The sequence below is a fragment of the Psittacula echo genome (genome assembly GCF_963264785.1).
Source record: "Psittacula echo genome assembly, chromosome: 14".
NCBI classification, from domain to species: domain Eukaryota; kingdom Metazoa; phylum Chordata; class Aves; order Psittaciformes; family Psittacidae; genus Psittacula; species Psittacula echo.
Window position 1 is genome coordinate 11,981,540 of NC_137750.1, and position 20,185 is coordinate 12,001,724.

The 20,185-nt window shown below is 46.8% G+C and overlaps 1 protein-coding gene across 1 annotated transcript in view; it reads right to left on the reverse strand.

Moving 5' to 3' along the window:
- Positions 1–20,185, reverse strand: part of SHISA6 (shisa family member 6) — a gene marked incomplete at both ends in the record, with an annotated part of 224,557 nt that overhangs the window by 156,894 nt on the left and 47,478 nt on the right. Inside the window, one exon of the mRNA XM_080629691.1 lies at positions 8,721–8,816. Coding sequence (XP_080485817.1) covers positions 8,721–8,816 — 96 coding nt within the window. The remainder of the gene's footprint in view (positions 1–8,720; positions 8,817–20,185) is intronic.

The window sequence follows — 20,185 nt, forward strand, 5'->3', positions numbered from 1 at the left end:
GTGATCACTTTTGTGGCATTTGTTGTATAAACCCCCTACAATTGTCCACAGTTTGATATTGGCTATTGAAGGATAAACTGAAGCTCCTAAGACGAAATAATTTCCCTGTGAGTGAGTACCGTATGTAGAAAGCACATCTGGACAGCAAACCTGGGGCCTGTGTCTGCAAAGACACTTCTTTGATAATGAGCCAATGTTCCTCCCAAGGAACTTCAGAAGATAAACTGTGTAAAACACACTGGCTTTGCTATAGCAGTGGATTCTTGGGCATGCCCAAGTTCTTTATCTGACCATGGAATTCGGTTGTTCCAGTGAAATCACAGAGGCTTCAGAACCACAGATCCCTCTGCAAATTCCCCTATCTGCACTCAGGAATCTCCAAATTCCTTTGTAATATACCAATTTCTTCCAGTGTCTGAAGGAGGCTACAAGGATGCTGGGGATGGACTCTTCATCAGGGACTGTAGCGACAGGACAAGGGGTGATGGGTTCAAACTGAAACAGAGGGAGTTTAGATTGGATCTAAGGAAGAAATTCTTTACTGAGAGGGTGGTGAGGCACTGGAATGGGTTGCCCAGGGAGGTTGTGAATGCTCCATCCTTGGCGGTGTTCAAGGCCAGGTTGGATGAGGCCTTGGGTGCCATGGTTTAGTGTGGGGTGTCCCTGCCCATGGCAGGGGGGTTGGAACTGGATGATCCTTTCCAACCCTAACTGTTCTATGATTCTATGATTCTATAATTTCTTATTTATGACTCTGACTGACCACTGACCTGCTCAAGAAGCAGTATGCCAGCTCTAAGGCTGATTCTGCATTTCAGTTAAAATCGCTCTTTGGGAAATAACCAGCCTGAGATGCTCAGCGACAGCGTAGCAGGAAATCATAAGGGTTTTTTTCTTTATGCATCAGTTCTTGACAATAAATATAGACAGAGACATTCTTCAAAGAGAAGTCTGTGGCATGCAGCTGAAGCTCCCTGTTTCATAGATAGCTGGGCTGTAACTGCCAGCTTTTCACCAGCCTTCAGCTCTGTTTTCAAAGGGATCTGCCAAAACATCATGGAGAGTTGCAGACTCTCTGGGAAAGGGCATCTGATAATAGGCAGGGCTTTTTAATTCTCCTCTCAGGTACTGTAATTTGTTTTGATATATTGTTAACACACAGCAGAAAGAAGAGAAATCCATCCTGGAGCACTGCATTGTTGAAACCATCCATAGGCCCTCAGCAGAGAGCTGGATGCCTTGGAGTTTGTAGGACAAGGAAGTGGGCAGCAAAATAATTCACTGACCACAGATGGACAAGTTGAGTGATAACTTCTGTGATTCACACTGACATAGAAGCATAAGGATCTCAGCAGAGGCAGCGGTGAAGATTAGTCCCAAACTCCAGTGCATGCCTGGGTCTGTAAAGGGGACCACATGCTGATGGTCAGACAGACCTTATACAAAGCGCCAGGTGCAAGCATAGCTCCAATATTGGGAAAATTAGGAAAAATATAAGGCAGAAGCTGTTCCCTGTGAGGGTGCTGAGGCGCTGGCACCGGGTGCCCAGAGAAGCTGTGGCTGCCCCATCCCTGGCAGTGCTCAAGGCCAGGTTGGACACAGGGTGAGCTTTAAGGTCCTCTCCAACACAAACCAGTCTGTGATGATATGAATATTGCATACTGCAGTACTAGTTGGCAAACACAATCCCAGCCTTAATGTGCACACGAAGAAAGGCACAGGGTGGTCTTCCCCCCCAGACACAAGACTGTGGGTTTAACTGCCCCTCAGTGAGAAAGAAGAGGCAACCTAACCTGTCTGGCATCCCTTCTCCCCACCTTAGTCCTGTCCATGTCGTCCAGAAAGCATAGAATCATAGACTGACAGGATAGTTAGGGTTGGAAAGGACCTTAAGATCCTCTAGTTCTAACCCTCCTGCCATGGGCAGGGACACCTCACACTAAACCAAGACTCTGTCCAACCTGGCCTTGAACACTGCCAAGGATGGAGCACCTTTGGTCAGGTCAAGTTAAAAGTGCCATTGATCAGTTGAGGTGGTGATCTCCAGCTGACAAGTGTCCCTTCACATGCGAAGTGAGGCTGACTTCTGACCGCAGGAGAAGCTTGCTTTCCTGCTGCAGGAAGCAGTCTCCATTTAATAGCTGGCTGTGGAGCCAGTGTGGGCTCCTTGCTACAGGAAGCTTAATCTCCTGATTTAGGAGTGATACATGTGCTCCATGCCCTGCTTGTGGCCATTTCTCTGCTGTTTCCTTAACCAGCTTGAGGAAGGTTCTCAGATGAGCTGCCAGTCCTCCTCCTGCTCATTCCTCACAGTGTGCAGAACATGAGTTTGGTAAGCTGTGTTCCAAAACAGCCTCTTCAGGTTGTGCTTTAGGCCAGGTTTGTGCCCAGTTTGTTAGAAGACAGAAGGGCACAAACCCATCACCTCCATTAATTCAGCGCCCTTTGCAGAAGGTGATGCCAGGGATGGATGTGGTTTTGCTCTTGTTCACCCCATTCCTTGCCTACAGCAACTGCTGTAGGCATCAGTATGGTTTCCATGCCCTCCCACTCTCCTCCCACCCGGCTATTCGGAGGGCTATAAAAAAGAGGCTGTCCAGACTGCTGAGAAATGGACGGTCGCGTCTGGAGTCGGTTAAATAATTCAGAGCGGATTGAAATGCCCTATTGCGTCATGGAATCTTTCTGCAAAGCCATGAAGCACTTCCCACATCCCAGTGAGCCTTTCCTCAAGTCAATACAATTAGGCGCCGGAATATGCAATAGTTGAAATTCATCAGGAATCAGAATGCAAGTGATCTTTAGCACACAGACTGCGAGACACCATCAAACCCATTAGGTATTATCCCAGATGAACATAAAATGATTCATTGGGATGCAGCAGGCTCTGGCTTGACATCTCTCCATTGATAACAAAATGTCTAACAAACAAGTGTTTAATGAGAGAAAGGACCTAACATACCTAACCCCCTGGTTTTACATAATCTATTCATGGCCTGTTACAGGCACAGGTATGGAAAAAATGACCCTTAAACTTCCCTTTTTCCCTGTATTAACGAGTCTACCTCATGTGTGGATTACTAATGATGGGGGAGGCAGTAAATTCCACCTTGGAGCTCATTCACTGCATGTTTTGGATCTGCCCTGGGCCAGCGCTGATTGTGACAGCTGTAATTCGAGACCCCAAAATAACAAATTAAGGGTATGAAACAGCACTTTGGGAAAGAAACTGGAATGTAAGTAAGTCTGTCAGCCAAGTGACAAGGAAGCAGCCACGACAGCAAGGAACCAGGGCAGCGCTGGAGAAAGGAACCAGAATCCTCAAACTCCTAATGATGATTAAAGTCATCCATTTCTTTCCTCCTCCCATTCATCTCTGAATCATATTTACATGCCAATGGACCAGTAAAAGTGTTGGTTCCTGAGCTCATGCTTGTAAAAGGGGATCAGTTCAGGGTCTCCAAAAGGAAGAGTGCTGCGTGTAAAAGGGGGATGAGGACAATGTGAGTACAAAAGGAGGAAGCGGTGTCAGCCAGTACGAGCACCCGATCCTGTTTTACCACGCTGCATCACATTTAGTCTGTATGCAAGGCTTGCAGCGTGTTGACTGTTATAAATCCACTGAGGTGTCTGCACAAAGACTAGTTTGCATACAGATCTGTCATGTATAAAATACAAAGCCTGACACAGATATTCTTCAGCTTGCAGAAAACCCCGGAAAGGTGGGAAGAATGTGCAAATGAGGGAACACAGTGGATGGGTAGATCAAGACATTTCAGGAAGGAAATGACCTGACCCCCATATTGACACGGGATGACCTGCAGCCCTACCACCATCAACCAGCTTTCCTAAGAGTCGCACAAGCACGAACTTGGCAAGTTCTCTCTCACATAAAACCCTGCAGCTTCCAAACCTTGACCTGTGTGGCAGCAGCCATCATCCACTGCTCCTGCCCCATGGGACATATGGTCTGTGTGTCCTCAAAACAAATCTAGGTGAGACTAGAACAAAAACCATTTGCCCCTTTTGTATATGCACCAAAAAGAAGCCGATTTGAGGGAGATTGTCAGCTGTGAAAAAGCAACAAGTCGTCAACATCGGACATCTCACCTGTACACAGATGCTGTGCATCCTTTCAGGTAACACAGAGAGGGATCATTACTATGAGGTTGTATCTGGGGAGTATGATGCCTATTTGGGTGTCAGGTCCTGCTAGAGGCCATATACCATGCTCCCACACACCAGGCACATGTGCTCAACCAAAACCGGCTCAAGCTGCCTAGCTGTACCTCACGTGAAGGGCTGTACCATCAAAAGAGTGCCCTGAGCCACTCTGCAGATACATAAGGTACAACCATGCTGCAGGTTAGGGAAAACAGAGGCCCAGGCAGGTAAATCCCACACTCAAGCAGTAGATATTGCCATATCTGCACCGAGTACCACAAGATAAAATATGGGTAGCTTTTATTACTCAGTCACCCGGCTGGCTTCTCCACACCAACACCACCTTCACATTGCCCACACTGCAGGATGCTGGTACAGCTCCACGGAGATGCCAGCAGCAGTGTAGTCAGGCTTTCACAGCCACATCACACTGACTTGGATACGCGGCTCATTTTTCCTCCTGCCTACTGGCACTGCTGGATAACATCCTAGGTGCAAATTTTAGTGGGATACTTGAAGAAAAAGAGTCTCCTGCGTATAGAATCATGGAATGGTTTGAGTTGGAAGGGACCTTAAAGCTCATCCAGCTCCAACCCCTGCCACGGGCAGGGACCCCTTCCACTGGAGCAGCTTGCTCCAAGCCCCTGTGTCCAACCTGGCCTTGAACACTGCCAGGGATGGGGCAGCCACAGCTTCTCTGGGCACCCTGGGCCAGCGCCTCAGCACCCTCACAGGGAAGAGCTTCTGCCTAAGATCCAACCTGAACCTCCTCTGTTTAAGTTTGAACTCATCACCCCTTGTCCTATTGCTATAGTTTTCCCTAACTCAGAACACACACACATCTCCCCATGAATTCAGCTACAATAAAGATTTGCAGCCTTGAACGAAAAGCGAGAGGTTCCATTTCTGACAGTGTTATTGGGCAGGCTGTGAGGACCCTTGATGCTTCCTGAGTTTTCCACACATGCTTTTCGAGTCACAGCCCTACCTCTGCTCCTCCTCAAGGATCTGGGATAAACTTACAAGGAAGGAAAAGTAGGGAAAGTCCTGGTTTTCCCTACGAGACGACCACGCAGTCTGAAATCCCATAATCCTCACTGTTCCTTGACCCCTAGCGCTCAGTTCAACTGGGAACTTTATTCACTGTGGTTAAACATCCACATGGGTGCTTGCTCCATGTGCTGTTGCAGTTATGTTCTACACCATCCTGAGTGACCGAGCAGAGCCCTGGCAGGACAGTGAGTACAGCCCATGTTAGTGTCAACCTGGTGTATCTGAGAGTAGCAAGATGCTTGCGGAGAGAATAGGTTGAAGAAGCTGCTTTGTAAATCAGGTTAGTGCAGAGAGGGATGTGGTAACTCCTGTCTTTAGTGCTCCGACTTGCTTCACTGCAGCACTGCTCTCCCATAGCAACTACTACAGCAATTGGAGCAATGGTAGCTACTCCTGTATCAACAAGTGCAGGAGAGATTCATCTGCCTTCCTCTACTGGCTCAATGACCTACCCCCCCATAACTCCCCTCTTGCTAGAGGGGGTGAAGGGGTGTCTAGTGCCCATCGTGAACACCCATTTAGAGGTGCTGATGTCTTCCAGGAGTCTTTATATGGAACAGAAGGCTACTACCTCCAAATAAAATGTCAGACTTCCAGCTATCTACCATTAGATGAGATTAGCCCTGCCTCCTGTCTCACCATGGAGACTTTCTATGGCCTAAAGACTCTGGGTTCATTCCTAGATCATCATGACAGGCTGACAGTGAAATCTTTTACCATGGTTTGAAGAACACACTATGCAGGGATTTTATAGACTTAAATGCCAGGCAGTGATGCATTGCCCAATGGAGTGTCATGTAAGAATCATAAATCACAGTCTTGCCGGAGCTTGTGGATGTCAGACATGTGAATATGCTGATTTGGTATCCATGGTAGTTTGGCATGTCTCACATCTTTGTCTTCTGCCCAAAATAGATTAGCTCTTAAATATTACTCAGCACTTGGAGTTCTGCCACCGCGCAGAAGACAGTTGAGAAAACACCAAAAATGTGTCTCCCAGTGCAAAGAAATATTGAGATAAACTTCATTGGATTTGTGCAGTCTAAAAGCAGAACCCTCCTCCACAGTGGTGTAACAAGGCAGGGGAGGTTATCCGGCTAATGACAGTTGAGGTGGAGATTTTAACACATGCACTAGAGCTGAAATAGGACAAAATCTGAGTATGAAGCTGCTGAGCTTCATAATAGTCCTGAGCATGAGGCTCAGGACTATAACCCTTGCTGGAGCACTCATCTCTCCTGTCTACACGTACAACTGGGTTCCCAGTGAAAAATGAACACAGGAAATCTATTCCCAGAAGTAATCAAATGATATAGGGCACAATCCTAACGATAGAGCCCCTAAGTAATGTGTTACATCCAAAGTCCCTGCTTTCACAGCACAAATCATAGCACAAAGACAAATCTCTGCATTTGCACAAGCAAACAAGGCTGTTTGCCTGCAGAACATGTGGGGATGTTAATCACCAAGCTGTCATAGTTGGATATGTGAATTTACCATGAAGAAGTTAGAAGTTAACATTATGGTACTGTTCAAATAGAATGCGAATTAACAGGTAGCTGAAACATAAATTCAAAGGCCAATTCATTCTTTTATGTCCATAAACAGCCAAGATACAGTTTAATTTCTTCAGTTAATAAAAGCCTTTTATTCCCTTTGAAAAGCACCACCCTATCTAATGGCTGTTGTTACAGGAACAGTCCGGACCCTCAGTGCCCATTCTCCCAACCTTTCCAGGGATAGAAAATGTGCTCTGTGGGGATTCAAGCAAAATTTCCAGTGGAAAATGTGTGGAAACCACTGGCCCATCTACAGAAGAGCAGAGCCCCTGGGGCTTTTCAGTTCTAGAAGGAAAGCAAGTTTTATTCTTAGCTGTGAAGGAACTGGGAAAAGTATATTGTACAGAAAACTGCTTGAGGGTAATTCAGATTGAGACAAAGAGGCAGGTTTTATGGGCCTGCCCAGAGTTATCCATGTGCTTGATGGTGGCTATCAGGACACACCACTCTGTAGACCATACCTCTACTGGGGTACACTTGCTATCTCACCCTAAATACACTGTCAGGCCTGATGTGATAGGACGTGACTGTAAAATCCCTTTTGGATGGGGAGGAGGAAGGGAGAGACCTCGTGTGAAATGCCATCCATGAGTCCTTCCTTGAACCATCTCGGTTCCCAGCCCACCTGAACGTTCATGGTGGTTTTCTCTGCTTTCCTTCCACGGGTGCAGTGCCAGGCTGGAATTGCAGGGTATTGCATTACAAGTCCCACGGGTGCTGCCTCAGCCTCAGTAAACTTTATTTAAGCACACACAGACATACACAGACAATATACATAGATTTGTTTCTTCTCTGACAGTTCTACAGGACCGACACTGCTTTGGATGACACTTTGGAGACTTGGAAAAAGTGCAGGAAATGTAGGGAAAAAAAGAAAGGTCTTTTAATAATTTGTGAGTGATGGTCATCCACAGGAACAACTTGGGTGCATTCAACCAGGCGAGCACATGGACACATCTCCACATACAGTACATCGTGTCTATATAGGTATCTCCACATACATTGCGTCTATATAAATGTACAACAGTCTCAGAAGTCAGCAGGACACAGAACCAGACGAGGACTGGCACGGCACATGCTTTGCACTCCCCGTGTCGCAAACCCACTGCCAGAGCACCAGTGTGACTCGGTCAGGGTGTGAACAGAAAGATGCTCCAAACACAGTCTCACTGTACACTATAAAAAACTCACCAAATAGGCAACATCAGAAAACGAACATTGAGCTGGGGTTCTGGTGACCAGCTACTGTTGAGTCAGATCTCACAGCTTTTGTGTCACCACAACTCCTGGGTTATACGGTTACTTGTCTAATAGAGCTACAACTGTCTCTGAACACAGATTTTATATACAGTACATATACACAGAACATACACAGAGCAGCATATGTATATTTGCGTGGTTTCATGTTTGTACATTATATCACAGATTATATGAACACACAAAATATATGTTTTAGGACCTAAAAAGAAATAATTTTATAAAATACTCATCATAACCCCCCCCCAAAAAAAAAAAAAAAGCCCAGAAGTCAAACAAAAGAAATCCAGGAATGCACTCTTCAAGTGCTGCCTGCCTGCCCTTGGACAGCACGAGATCCTGCCCTCTCCTTTGAAAGTACAGCAGCACAATGGTGGTTTGCAACCATGCACTCAGGAAAACACAGAGCAGTCTAAATTGTTGAACTGCAAAGTCAGAGTGGAGTCTGGAGCCTGGCTGCCTGACTCGACACTCTCCCACCATCTCCCTTGCTAGGATTTAAAAGGTTCTGCCAGGGGCACAGTATTTTACCTGCAGCGATATTTGCTAGGCTAAATCTACTGCCTGCAGTCCAATACTGTTACCTCCCAGCTCTTAGAACCCAGCTTCTGAGTTATAGCTTTGTTCTTTTTTTATTATTTCTTTAAAATAATCTTTTTATTTAGCAAAAAATTGTTTCCACTGTACCCTTCGTGTGTCCTCTTCCTAATGTGACAAACCCGGAGGAGATGAAATTATGGAGATCTGGCCCTCCACTTCGATAAATATCCTTTCCATAGGGACCTGCCAAGGAAAAGAAAACAGAGAAACTGTTACTGAGCGTGTGTGTATCTACATACACATATATGCTATACAGCCCTGGTGTTACCCTCAGGTACAAGAATTAAGGCTCCACCACACGGTTCCATTGTTAATGGCAAGCAGAGGGTATAACAGAACATAACACCTGTAACAGCATCGAAGTCTTGAGTCTTCCTTGGTAAAGATTTGCTAAGAAGAACAACTGCATATTTTGATAACTGCCAAGGAGTGAACTGATGCTGAGAGGAGAAGCGCTAACGTGCCAAACCAAACATCCCCATCACTGGGCATTCTGATCATCACTGGCTCGGATGCAGGTTTCCCAGGAGCAGCACTCCCAAGAACTGTTCTCATGCAACCCTTCAAGACTTCAGGAGCTAAAGGAAATCAGAAGCGATGTGGCTTTGATCATTCCTGACTCCAGCCCTACCCCTGGCAGCAGCCATGTGCCATAGGCAGAGAGCTGACCTCAGCACAAAAGCAAAGGTGCAAATATCACTTGTCCAGGCTGGACCCAAGTCCTCATTAACAGCATGATACCAAACTTTGCCTTCCAGCTTTGATTTGCTCTGGCCCTTCATAGCATCCCTGGATAGTTTCTAAATAGCTTTCTGCAGAACACTTCCTAGGAGCTTTCTCAGATCATGACAAAAGCGTTGGTTCAGGAGACACCCAGCTTTTTAATGTTTTAATTTATTAATGAAGTAAAGGCCGTTTGCCTCCCTTTTACCATGCAAAGCTCTGAAATGAGGACACAGTTAATTTTTCAGATACTCTTTATCATCTCCTCCCTTTTTCATGTTGCTCATTTTTCTATTCCTTTTATTTTAGAACGAGGCAGAGATAAGATAGGTGCTGGGGGAGGGAAGTAAGGCAGCCTCAGGGGCCAGGAATGCAGCTCCCTCTCCATCCTCTCCTCTGTGATGCACCACTGCTCTTCTGAGCACGGGGGCTGGGAGTCCATCACGGCACACGGTCCAGCGCACACTCGAGCAGGGGAGACGAGTTAGGAAGCTTTGGGGAGGGGCAAAGGGGCATCAGGGATCCAGGTGGAAATGCAGCCTGGGGCCATGTTCTGCCTGGCTCACATTGCCTCTGACAGATGCTCCAGCCCTGCACCAGTTTTCCAACACTGAGACAGAATCCTGTTTGCTCTCACATGCTTGTATTCTGTCTGGCCACACTGTGACAGAGACTCGCACCAACAGAACAGAGACTTCGAAACCTCACCAGGCTCCGAAGTTTTCCTCTTGTCTCTTTTAGCCACTCATTCCCACCTGTGGATCCCAGCAGCTACCACTGATTTTACAGGCCACTACTCCTGTCATGAGAGCCCATCCTGCACACAAGTGGGCTGAAGGTAAGCATCCCCCCAAGCCTAGACTGTCCCAGAACCATAGAATCCCAGCCTGGTTTGGGTTGCAGGGACCTTAAAGCTCACCCAGCTCCAACCCCTGCCACAGGCAGGGACCCCTTCCACTGGAGCAGCTTGCTCCAAGCCCCTGTGTCCAACCTGGCCTTGAACACTGCCAGGGATGGGGCAGCCACAGCTTCTCTGGGCACCCTGGGCCAGCGCCTCAGCACCCTCACAGGGAAGAGCTTCTGCCTAAGAGCTCATCTCAGTCTCCCCTCTGGCAGGTTAAAGCCATTCCCCTTGGCCTGGCCCTACAGGCCCTTGTCCCAAGCCCCTCTCCAGGTTTCCTGCAGCCCCTTTAGGCACTGGAGCTGCTCTCAGGTCTCCCCTTCAGGAGCCTTCTCTTCTCCAGGCTGCCCCAGCCCAGCTCTCTCAGCCTGTCAATATTCCACTCTTCTGCCCTGCAATGGATCTGAGCAGGCTCTAAACCCCACTCCTCATTCAGGAAGGACACCAGCAACTGCCTGGCCCCAAGAGTCTAGCACAGAATTCACCATCACACGAGCGCGGTGAAGATCCTCGGAGGAGGCTCACATACGGCAGGCAGAAGATGCTGAGACTTCTGACAAATGTTTATTCTTATCTAATAGATAAAGCATCCCACTCCCTTCCCTCACAGATCTGTTTTGTGGTCAGGGTCAGTCAAGTGCTCCCTGTCAACTTCTCAAAACACATAGGAAGTGTTTCTGCAGGCTTGGGAGTGTTAGCAGCAAGACAGTTTTCTTCCTACAGTTCTAGTAATGAAAGGTGGTAGCAAAAACCTTCAAATGTGGAAGCACCCACCCATAAATTGGCTGAGAAGAGAGTTTCCAGAAATAAGAAAGGATTTTCTGCTTCCACAGGGAACATCATGGGCTCTTTCTCTCTTCTTCCTACCCAGCTCTTGCGAGCTCTGGCTGCTCTATTCCTGGACAAAGGTGGCAGGACTTTGCCTCCGCGTCCCTGGAAGTTATTTGTGCTTCATGAGGTGTTTGTTCTCATTCTAAGTACACAGACAGTTCGTGGCTGCAGTGCCCCATTTGCTTTCTAAAATGTGCTTCAGTTTTTCTCTCCAGAAAGCCAATTTTTGCTTATATACCATCAATTTTCTATGCTTTCAGGGCCAGCTGCTCTGGTGACTGACACTCTATCGGTGTCATGAATTTACTGGTTTAAACAAGGCTAAAAGAAACACACAAAAATGCGCTATTCCCTCTAGCTGAGATCAGCTGTCTTTTTATATGTCCCTTTGGAGTCTCTGTTTAAGACAGAGATCAAGAAGGGGAAGTATATAAAAAAAGCAAATATTTACTGGCAGATTGAAGATTGTTCATCAGCCATTTGTTCTCTGAACCTTGCTCTGCCCCTTCTTATAGTACATAGTAGTTAAATTAAACCATTCTTGTGATGAAACCCCATTAGCATTTGAACAGAAGTTACGTTTTCCCATGAGAAACTTGCATTTGTAGACTTCAAGTAGCGAGTTTTCCCTTTTTATGGGTACATTATAGGCTGCTACAGTTGTTTTATATGGATTTTTTTCATTCCTGCTCACTTGTGATCATTCCTCTTGGCTCCACAGTGTAAAAATGCTGGTAACATGCCTTTTACTTCTAGAAGCACCTTGGGGGCTGCAGGTGGGCCAAGCTCAGCTGCTGCTATTCAAAGACTTCATCATCACTTCTTGATGGAGATGTTTCACGCTGGCATCGTACCTTACCAAAATGCATGTGCCCAGAAGCTCAAGCATCATCAGAGAGGGCTGTAAAGCACTGGAAGTGCTGTCCAGGGCTAGGCCAGGCCAGAAACCATCCCTGTTTCATTCTCTGTTGAGGCTGTTTTCCTCCTTTCTGCCTTTAGCTGTGTGCTCTCACTGGTTCGCTGCTGGGAGTCCTTCCATAGATGGTAGAAGCTGTGGGGTGGAGGCATGGGGGTGCTGCAGAACCCCAAGCACGCGGTCAAACGGAGATCTCCGAGCTAAGTCTGCTGTGGTGGGGACAGTTTAATGGCTATCTCCTACCTGCTGCCTACAGGCATTATTCACACTGCTCTCCCTCCTCCCTCACATGAGACCACATCAGAGCAAAGCTGCCCTTTGCTGCTGTATTTCCCCAGGAGCACACACAAACTCCATGGGCTGCTTTAAGGTCCCTTCCAACCCAAACCAGTCTGGGATTCTGTGGTTCTATACTCACGTTCTCAGGCTCCCAGCACACACCTTCCCTCTTTTACAGCTCCTGTTTTGGGTGGGATTAGTTGCTGTCTGCAGTTTTCCATATCCATGTCCTACCCACCTCGCACACATGACCTGACCTCATGGCATGGAACACGCTACCTTCCAATACAGTATTTCTCTAGAAAGTTTACATCTCCAAGGTCTATTTCTCACAATCAAATCTAAAATGCTGCTTCGGAACCCTGTGTCTGATTCCCTGGAAGGCGCTTTTCCTCCCTCACTCCCTGTCCTTGCTTACACTCCTATCCGTGTGCTGTACTGCATATAAACCCTCAGACGCACACAAGCTCCCAGGCTTTTTCATTAGAAGAAATGAAGAGGACTCCAGCAAGGCTGAGTGTGCTACTAAAACAAATGAAAACTAACACTTACACAACTTAAAATCTCCAGAAGAAATTGAAACAAGGCGAAACACGACTTTTTTTCTCCTCTTTTGGTTATAAAGCACAGCAAAGGCAGAGAGCAGAGGAGTGTTTTGCCTGCCACACAATAAAGGCATATTCTTTAGGGCATACAGCTGAAAGAGGGAACATTTCATTACAATGGCATCCTGCATAACACACATATGGAACAAACTCAGTCACAAACAGCAATTACATCCCCAGCTCTGACTTAACAGAATTATTAGAGCTGAACTAAAATGCTGTTATCCACCTCTCGGAAATGTTATTACTGAGCACAGATTACATCACCCTGAGAAGGGCAGACAGGGACTGTTGTGGACAGCCTTTTGCACAGTGAGCTCTAGGATTCTGACCTTATCCTTGTCACACTTTTCACCCATCCCCAGAGAAGACTCCCCATATCCAAACTGCTCAGCATCAATGTTATCCTCAGGCAGATCTCTATGGAAAAAGAGATAAAACCTTTATTTTTTGGGGGGGAGACAAATATGACCCACAGCCCACCTGCCTCTGATCCTGCTCACGTCTGCTGGAGTGAGTCTTCTGGAGCTATTTTATACATATCAACAGACTGACACAAAGGGCATGAGCTGCCAAAATGACCGTGAGGTGTTTGCTGAGCACATGGCACACTGCTTTGCACCGCTCTCGCTGTCCTGTCAATCAAACGCAATCATCCTTGAATGCGAGGGGAGGCACAGCTCCAGACCCAAACCAAGGAATTCTTGGAGCCAGCAAGCACGCAAACCAGCTCAGTCTGAGCAAAGTCTCATTGCAGCGGTTGGAGGGTATCAGCCATGTTGTGGGTTACATCACTGAAGGAAGTGTTCAGCCTGGAGAAGAGAAGGCTCCTGAAGGGGAGACCTTAGAGCAGCTCCAGTGCCTAAAGGGGCTGCAGGAAACCTGGAGAGGGGCTTGGGACAAGGGCCTGTAGGGACAGGCCAAGGGGAATGGCTTTAACCTGCCCGAGGGGAGACTGAGATGAGCTCTTAGGCAGAAGCTCTTCCCTGTGAGGGTGCTGAGGCGCTGGCCCAGGGTGCCCAGAGAAGCTGTGGCTGCCCCATCCCTGGCAGTGTTCAAGGCCAGGTTGGACACAGGGGCTTGGAGCAAGCTGCTCCAGTGGAAGGGGTCCCTGCCCGTGGCAGGGGTTGGATCTGGATGAGCTTTAAGGTCCCTTCCAACCCAAACCAGTCTGGGATTCTGTGATCCCTACAGATCCCCAAAGCTTTTGTGATGTTTCTGGAAGAGAACGGGTGCCTCACCTGCGTGGACAGAGCCAAGTCTTGCGCACTGTGAGCCAGTCAGTCCTGTGTCATCAGGGACTTGACCAGCTGGCATGGGCTCCCGCAAGCACATGGCTCTTGCATAGCTGACTGCCCAGAGCATCAGAAAACACGGTAAAAATTCAGGCCAGGATCACTCCCAAGCCAAGGGGGAACTTCGTGTTCAAAACAGAAGCAGCAGATTGTTCCAACCTGTAAATTGGGAGAGCCTTATTTTTCCTTTTGATTTATTTCAGTGAATTCTGCATTATCAGCTTTCAAAATGCCTTTGCATCGCATCTTCCAGCCTTCTTTACAACCAGGGTGGCTAAAAGCTTCCTATTCACTACTGAACACTGAAGCTCTTAAGCAAAATTATTGGCCAGGAACTGGGCTTTATGGATAATGTTGCATACTGGAAGACTTCCCACAAGGATGGGGAACAGTTCCCTGGCACGGGGTTTGTGTCAGTCCGAACTAGCAACCTGCCAAAAATATGCCCAGTTAACACAGAGCAGAACAAGTCAGATCCAGTGTAGTGAGCTCTATGAGTCCAGGTTGTACTCAGGGATCTTTCTGGCATGGGAAAAGATAGAGAAAGTGAAGCTAAAAGCTGTGCTGGCTTTCCTCATAAGTGACCAAGGGAACACCTCCCTTCATTATCTGTTGACTCCATTAAACTACAGCAGTTGTCCTTGACTTTGCACCCCCCTGCAAGCTGCAGGAAGCTCTAAGAGGCTTCAGGAAACATTAATTTTAGGTTCTGTTGACTTATAAAAATTACTTGGTGACAGTAAAATACAGGACTGCAGTGCTGGAGGGTCTTGCCAGCAACGTGCATCGGGGGTGACACAGAGACAGTGATGAGTTTATCACTGCGATGCCTAAATAAAAAACACTTTCAAAAAGAGAGGATTAAGTTAATAGGAAAATAAACTTCATATCTCTCCAAGGCTCCAAATGCATGTGTTGGCTCCAGAAAACCTACTGAAGTACCTGGTTTGTGGATGTAACAGCTCTGCTCCCATGGTCTTTCTCATCAGCTGTACCCAGTCACACACACGTCTTGAAGCAGGCTCTGAAGCTCCAAAAAGAGCAAACACTGAAGCCCCCAAAGCATGAAAGTACACTCCTTTCCTCCACAGTATGGCAGAGGGAAGAGACCCCATGGATGTTGTCCTTTATGCAACAGGGATGAGGGGCTCACACAAACAACAGACTTCCTTAATTACTGTATGCCCTAATCCCTGTGCTGAAGCTTTCCTCCTTGGCATAGAAGGAAAAAAAAGGAAGGAAAGCATGGAAGGAAAAAAGGAAGGAAAAGGGATTCTAATTCCTTTCTCTTGAGGACATAAGGATCTCTTTTCATCATGGGTGCGATTTGAAGCAATGCCATCATGTAAACCACAGTGAAAGCACAAGCAAATCAAGACTGGCTAATACCTCCACAGAAAACTCACCTGGTTGCAATCCTTGCCCAGTGAGTAGAAGAAAGCCAGTACCACACCTGCAAGAACCCAAACAGGCTTGGGGTTGCCGTTCAGAGGAGTCTCAGGCACTCAAAAGCCCAGTGTGACTGAAAACCGTTTGTTGCCATCAGCACTAGGGAGAACTGTGTCGTTGCACCTCTGCACTTGCAGTGGTGATGCTACAGCTCCAACACTGCATAGGGCTAATGACGGACCAGAGACGAGCAGAGTCAGAGCATGACCAACTGCATAGAGGGGCTCTACGCGGCTCTATACATCAAGGGGATCCTTGAAGCTCAGGCTGTCAAAAATTAATGACAAATAAGCCTTTAATCTTCTGTGTCCTTAAGCACATGCTATAATTGTAGAGCCAGTGATCCAGAAGGAGCTCAAGTTTCAGCATGACTCAGGGAAAGAAGGAAAGTTTCCTTCTGTTTTTTACCAAGCCATGAATCAGTTCACTTATCCCTAGTACTCACACATTCCCGCCTACCACGTAACACCCTATCAGGGAAACAAAATAGAGACTGAGGACTGTTTTATCATCCTGCTGGATTCTGTAGCAAGGAAACAATTACTGCAGGCTGATTTAAACTATTCTATACAGAGAATATCAGTCACGATTAAATGCTGCAGGTTTTCACAGCAATGTGTCTACAGCTTTATCTAGTTCAGTGGTTAACCCGCTCACTCAGTGTGCAGAAGCAGCAGCTTTCATTTCTTTCCCTGCCAACCAGCACTCGAGGCCATCCTCCTTCTCCCTGGTAAGCACCTAAGCACCATTCTATGTCTTCTCTGATCCCTGTCAGGTGGGACTTACAGTCCATCCTTTATCCACGCTGCAGTAAGTGAGTGCTGACGTTATGCAGTGAGTGTACTTGTCCCCAGATCCCTTCACGCTGGCAGGTCTGTTGGTGATATCCAGAAGTACTCATTTGTACTTAAACCCAGTCCCACCTGGGGAAGGACTGAGTATCTCTTAGGCTTCAGTGCATGAATCTCTGTTGCTCTGCTGGGAGATGGCCAGTCTTTGGCAACCCTCCCTGTTTCCACCTGGTTAACAGCAGTAAAAAAGGAAAGAGAATAAAAAGAAGAGGAAAAGCCAGGATTTCCCAAGCAGGAATCTCCAGTCACTTGTCCTTCAGTATCTAAGTGGTGCTGCCGTTGCAGCCCAGAATATATGAGTTTTGCTGTTCCCAGTGAAAATCCACAGGATTTGTACTGACCCGACCCTGTGGGGTCTTGGGGCCGGGCTGGGCTTGCCTGGACCTGAGCTGCTCCTGGCTGGTTGGGCTGTGATAGCAACACCGCGCCTGTCACCTACCCTGGGCTGGCTCCACCTATGGCAACAGCCCAACAAAGCCGGGCTGTCCATGATGACAAACCGACGACCCAACCAGAAAGATGTGGGAAGAACAGGCACAACAGCAGAGACCCAAGGAAAGTTAAAGCAGTTCATACATCCATTTGGAGGGTAAAATAAATTACAGAATCACACAAGGGTTTGGGTTGGAAAGGACCTTAAGATCATTCAGCCCCAACCCCCTGCCACGGGCAGGGAGACCTTCACTAGAGCAGGTTGCTCAAATGAGTCTTTCTGTATGAATTTGAGCTGTAAGCACTAGCACTGCTGTAACTGTTTTGTGTGTTTTGATTAGAGCGTTAAAATGTAAACTAACACCACGCTTTCAGCTTCACACACAAGGTGAGCTCCCTTTAGCTATGTAGGATTTTGGGCTCCCACTGCCCCTCATTGCTGAAGTGCCACAGGCAACACAACACAGGGGCAAAGTGTCTGCACTTTCTAACTTGCAAGCTGGGTTTCTTACTTTGCTGTCAGAGCTGAAAGCTTCATTTGTTGTGACAAGTTAGTACTGCTTCTGCTCCTCCTCTCCACAGGAGGCTGGGTGTCTCTCCCTATTCCTGGTCAAAACTATGTTGGATTTTAGTCTGTCTGTGCAGCACCAATAAACCTTTAAGCTTCACAATAAGCAGGGTTGGAACTGGATGATCTTAAGGTTCTTTCCAACCCAAACCAGTCTGATTCTATGAGTCTATAATGCACTGGTATTATTAAGTCAAAGCTTCAAAAAACACATCTCATGCTCTGCTTCTAATTGAGGTGACCAGCAGAGGTGGCAGAGCTGCTACAGTGAGCCCCAGGTGACCTTAGGTAACTCCAGGTAACCCAGGGTACCTCAAGTGATCTGGATGCTGGAGGTACACATGGCTCAGACTTTTTGCTGTGTTAAAAGCAAGGGATGGAACTCTGCTTCCTGAGGACAACGCGCATGCATTGGCAGCTCATGGAGAAAACAGAAATAACAGAGGACCAATGGCAACCCCTGGTGGGATGGGGAGGAGAACTGGCAAAAAAGTAAAACCTTATCTCAACGGAGGAGTTTAATAATGAAAATAAAGCAAAATATTAATATCAATATTGATGTTGATATTATTAATACAATAATAATAATAGTAGTACTGGCAATAATACTGATAACGATGATGATAGCTGCCCCGTCCCTGGCAGTGTTCAAGGCCAGGTTGGATGGGGCTTGGAGCAACCTGCACTAGTGGAAGGTGTCCCTGCCTGTGGCAGGGGGTTGGAACTGGATGAGCTTTAAGGTCCCTTCAACCCAAATCCATCTGGGATTCTATGATAATTAAATGGAGAGGGAGAGAGAGGAATAAAACCCAAACCAGATAAGTGATGCACAATACACAAAATGCACAATACGGCCTGGGCTGACTGATGCCCAGCCCATCCCCAAGCAGTGATCAATGGCTCCCAGACAATTCCCCCGAGTTTCTATCCCAAGCATGATGTGCTGTGGGATGAAATGCTCCTTTGGCTAGTTTGGGTCTGGTCCCTTTCTCTGCTTCCTCCTGGCTTCTTGTGCATCTCCTCACTGGCAGAGCAGGAGACTGAAAAGTCCTTGACCAGGGTAAGTGCTACTGAGCAACAACTAAACCATCGGTGTGTTATCAGCATTGTTCTCAGACTAAAGCCAAAACACAGCACTGCACCAGCTGCTAGGAAGAGAATTAACTCTATCCCAGATGAACACAGGACACAAAGCCTCTCCTGTTTGCTGCATTTCCCTACAGCCCCTCTTTCTTCACCCACACTTCCACAGCCTTCCTATGGGAAGAGCAGCAATTACCTACATGGAAAAGTAATCTGAGGGAAGTGTTGAGTGCTTTTCTCATTCTCTGTAATCCGACTTACTAAGTGGAAGCAGCAAGAAAGTGTTACTCCTGTGATACAACAAGTGCTCAGAAAATTACATCAAGAACCTACACACTAGAGAAAGCCTCTTCTGCAGAGGAGATGAGAATGTTGTTAGAAGATTACACTGAAGATGGAAAGTCTCCAGAGGTTAAGAGAGATGGCACCATCTTCAACTCAAACCTCAAGACTCTTTTGTCTCGTGTTGGGATTCTGTGTTGCACGGACTTTTGGAACTTCAGCCCTTTATTTCCAAGTGAATAACATCTCTTGAGGTAACTAAGTGAAACTGGGTGATTCTCAGTGCTTAACTGGCTCTAGAACAGCAATTTTAATTTGAGCTGAAGATATTAATTTCAGAAGTGTTTTAAATGTTTGCATTTACAATAATCCTCTTGAATAAAGAAGCTACAAAACTTCAGATACTGTCCCCAAATGTATTTAGTTTATGGAGTTACTTGTCAATAAACAGAGTATTTAGAAATACATGGTCCGCATGTACGTCAGCGCTGCAGCCTGCACATTGTGCAAGGACTTCCAGGGGAAAAGGATCATGGTGACTCATTTTTCCTTCTGGGTAAGGCAGGAAAAGGGAATGTACCTGCTGCTGTCTCACTTCACTCTGAAAAGCTGAGTCCTTAACATACATGATCTCAGGAAGTCTCTGGGAGACTGGGGCTAAAAGGAGAGGAAGCAACTGTACACATATCTTAGCCGCAGTCATCCTCTGAAGGGCTTGGTCCTATCACTAGGAACAGAAAGGGCAGAGGAGGTAAAACCACAGGTTTGTCATTAAAAAATGAGATTCTGTTACTAAAATGTGTGGGGTTTTCTTCTTGTTAAGGTGGGGGAAAACCTTCATTTGAAAGATTCAATAGAACACAACTTACTAAGGAACTGGAAATGGAAACGAGGAGAATTTATGAGGGGAGATGAAGTGGCATGAGTGATGGAGCACTGCATTTTCCCCAGGTACAGGAGAAAAGGAAAATGGCTTCAGGTGCTCTCTCCTCATGTGCTGAGCCTGTGAATTCACAGCAGGCTGTGAGCATTCCTGCTCTCAAATGCTAGGGGATATTCCTGCCTCAAGTGTAAATATGCATGGAGACTCCAAGATGCTCCTCTCTCTGTCTCCATCCTGGCCTCTCATGTGGAGCCCCAGAGCTGATTTTCTCACTGGTATTACACAATCCCCACCAATGATCCTTAACCTGTTCCTGTCCATTCAGGAGATGGCTACAGAGAGATCAACTCTTTATTTGTCTTGGATCTGTTCTGAATTCAAACACATTTGAAAGCTGCAGAGAAAACCAGCCTGAGAAAAAGGAGAATGGCAAATAGTGCAGTACATTACACTC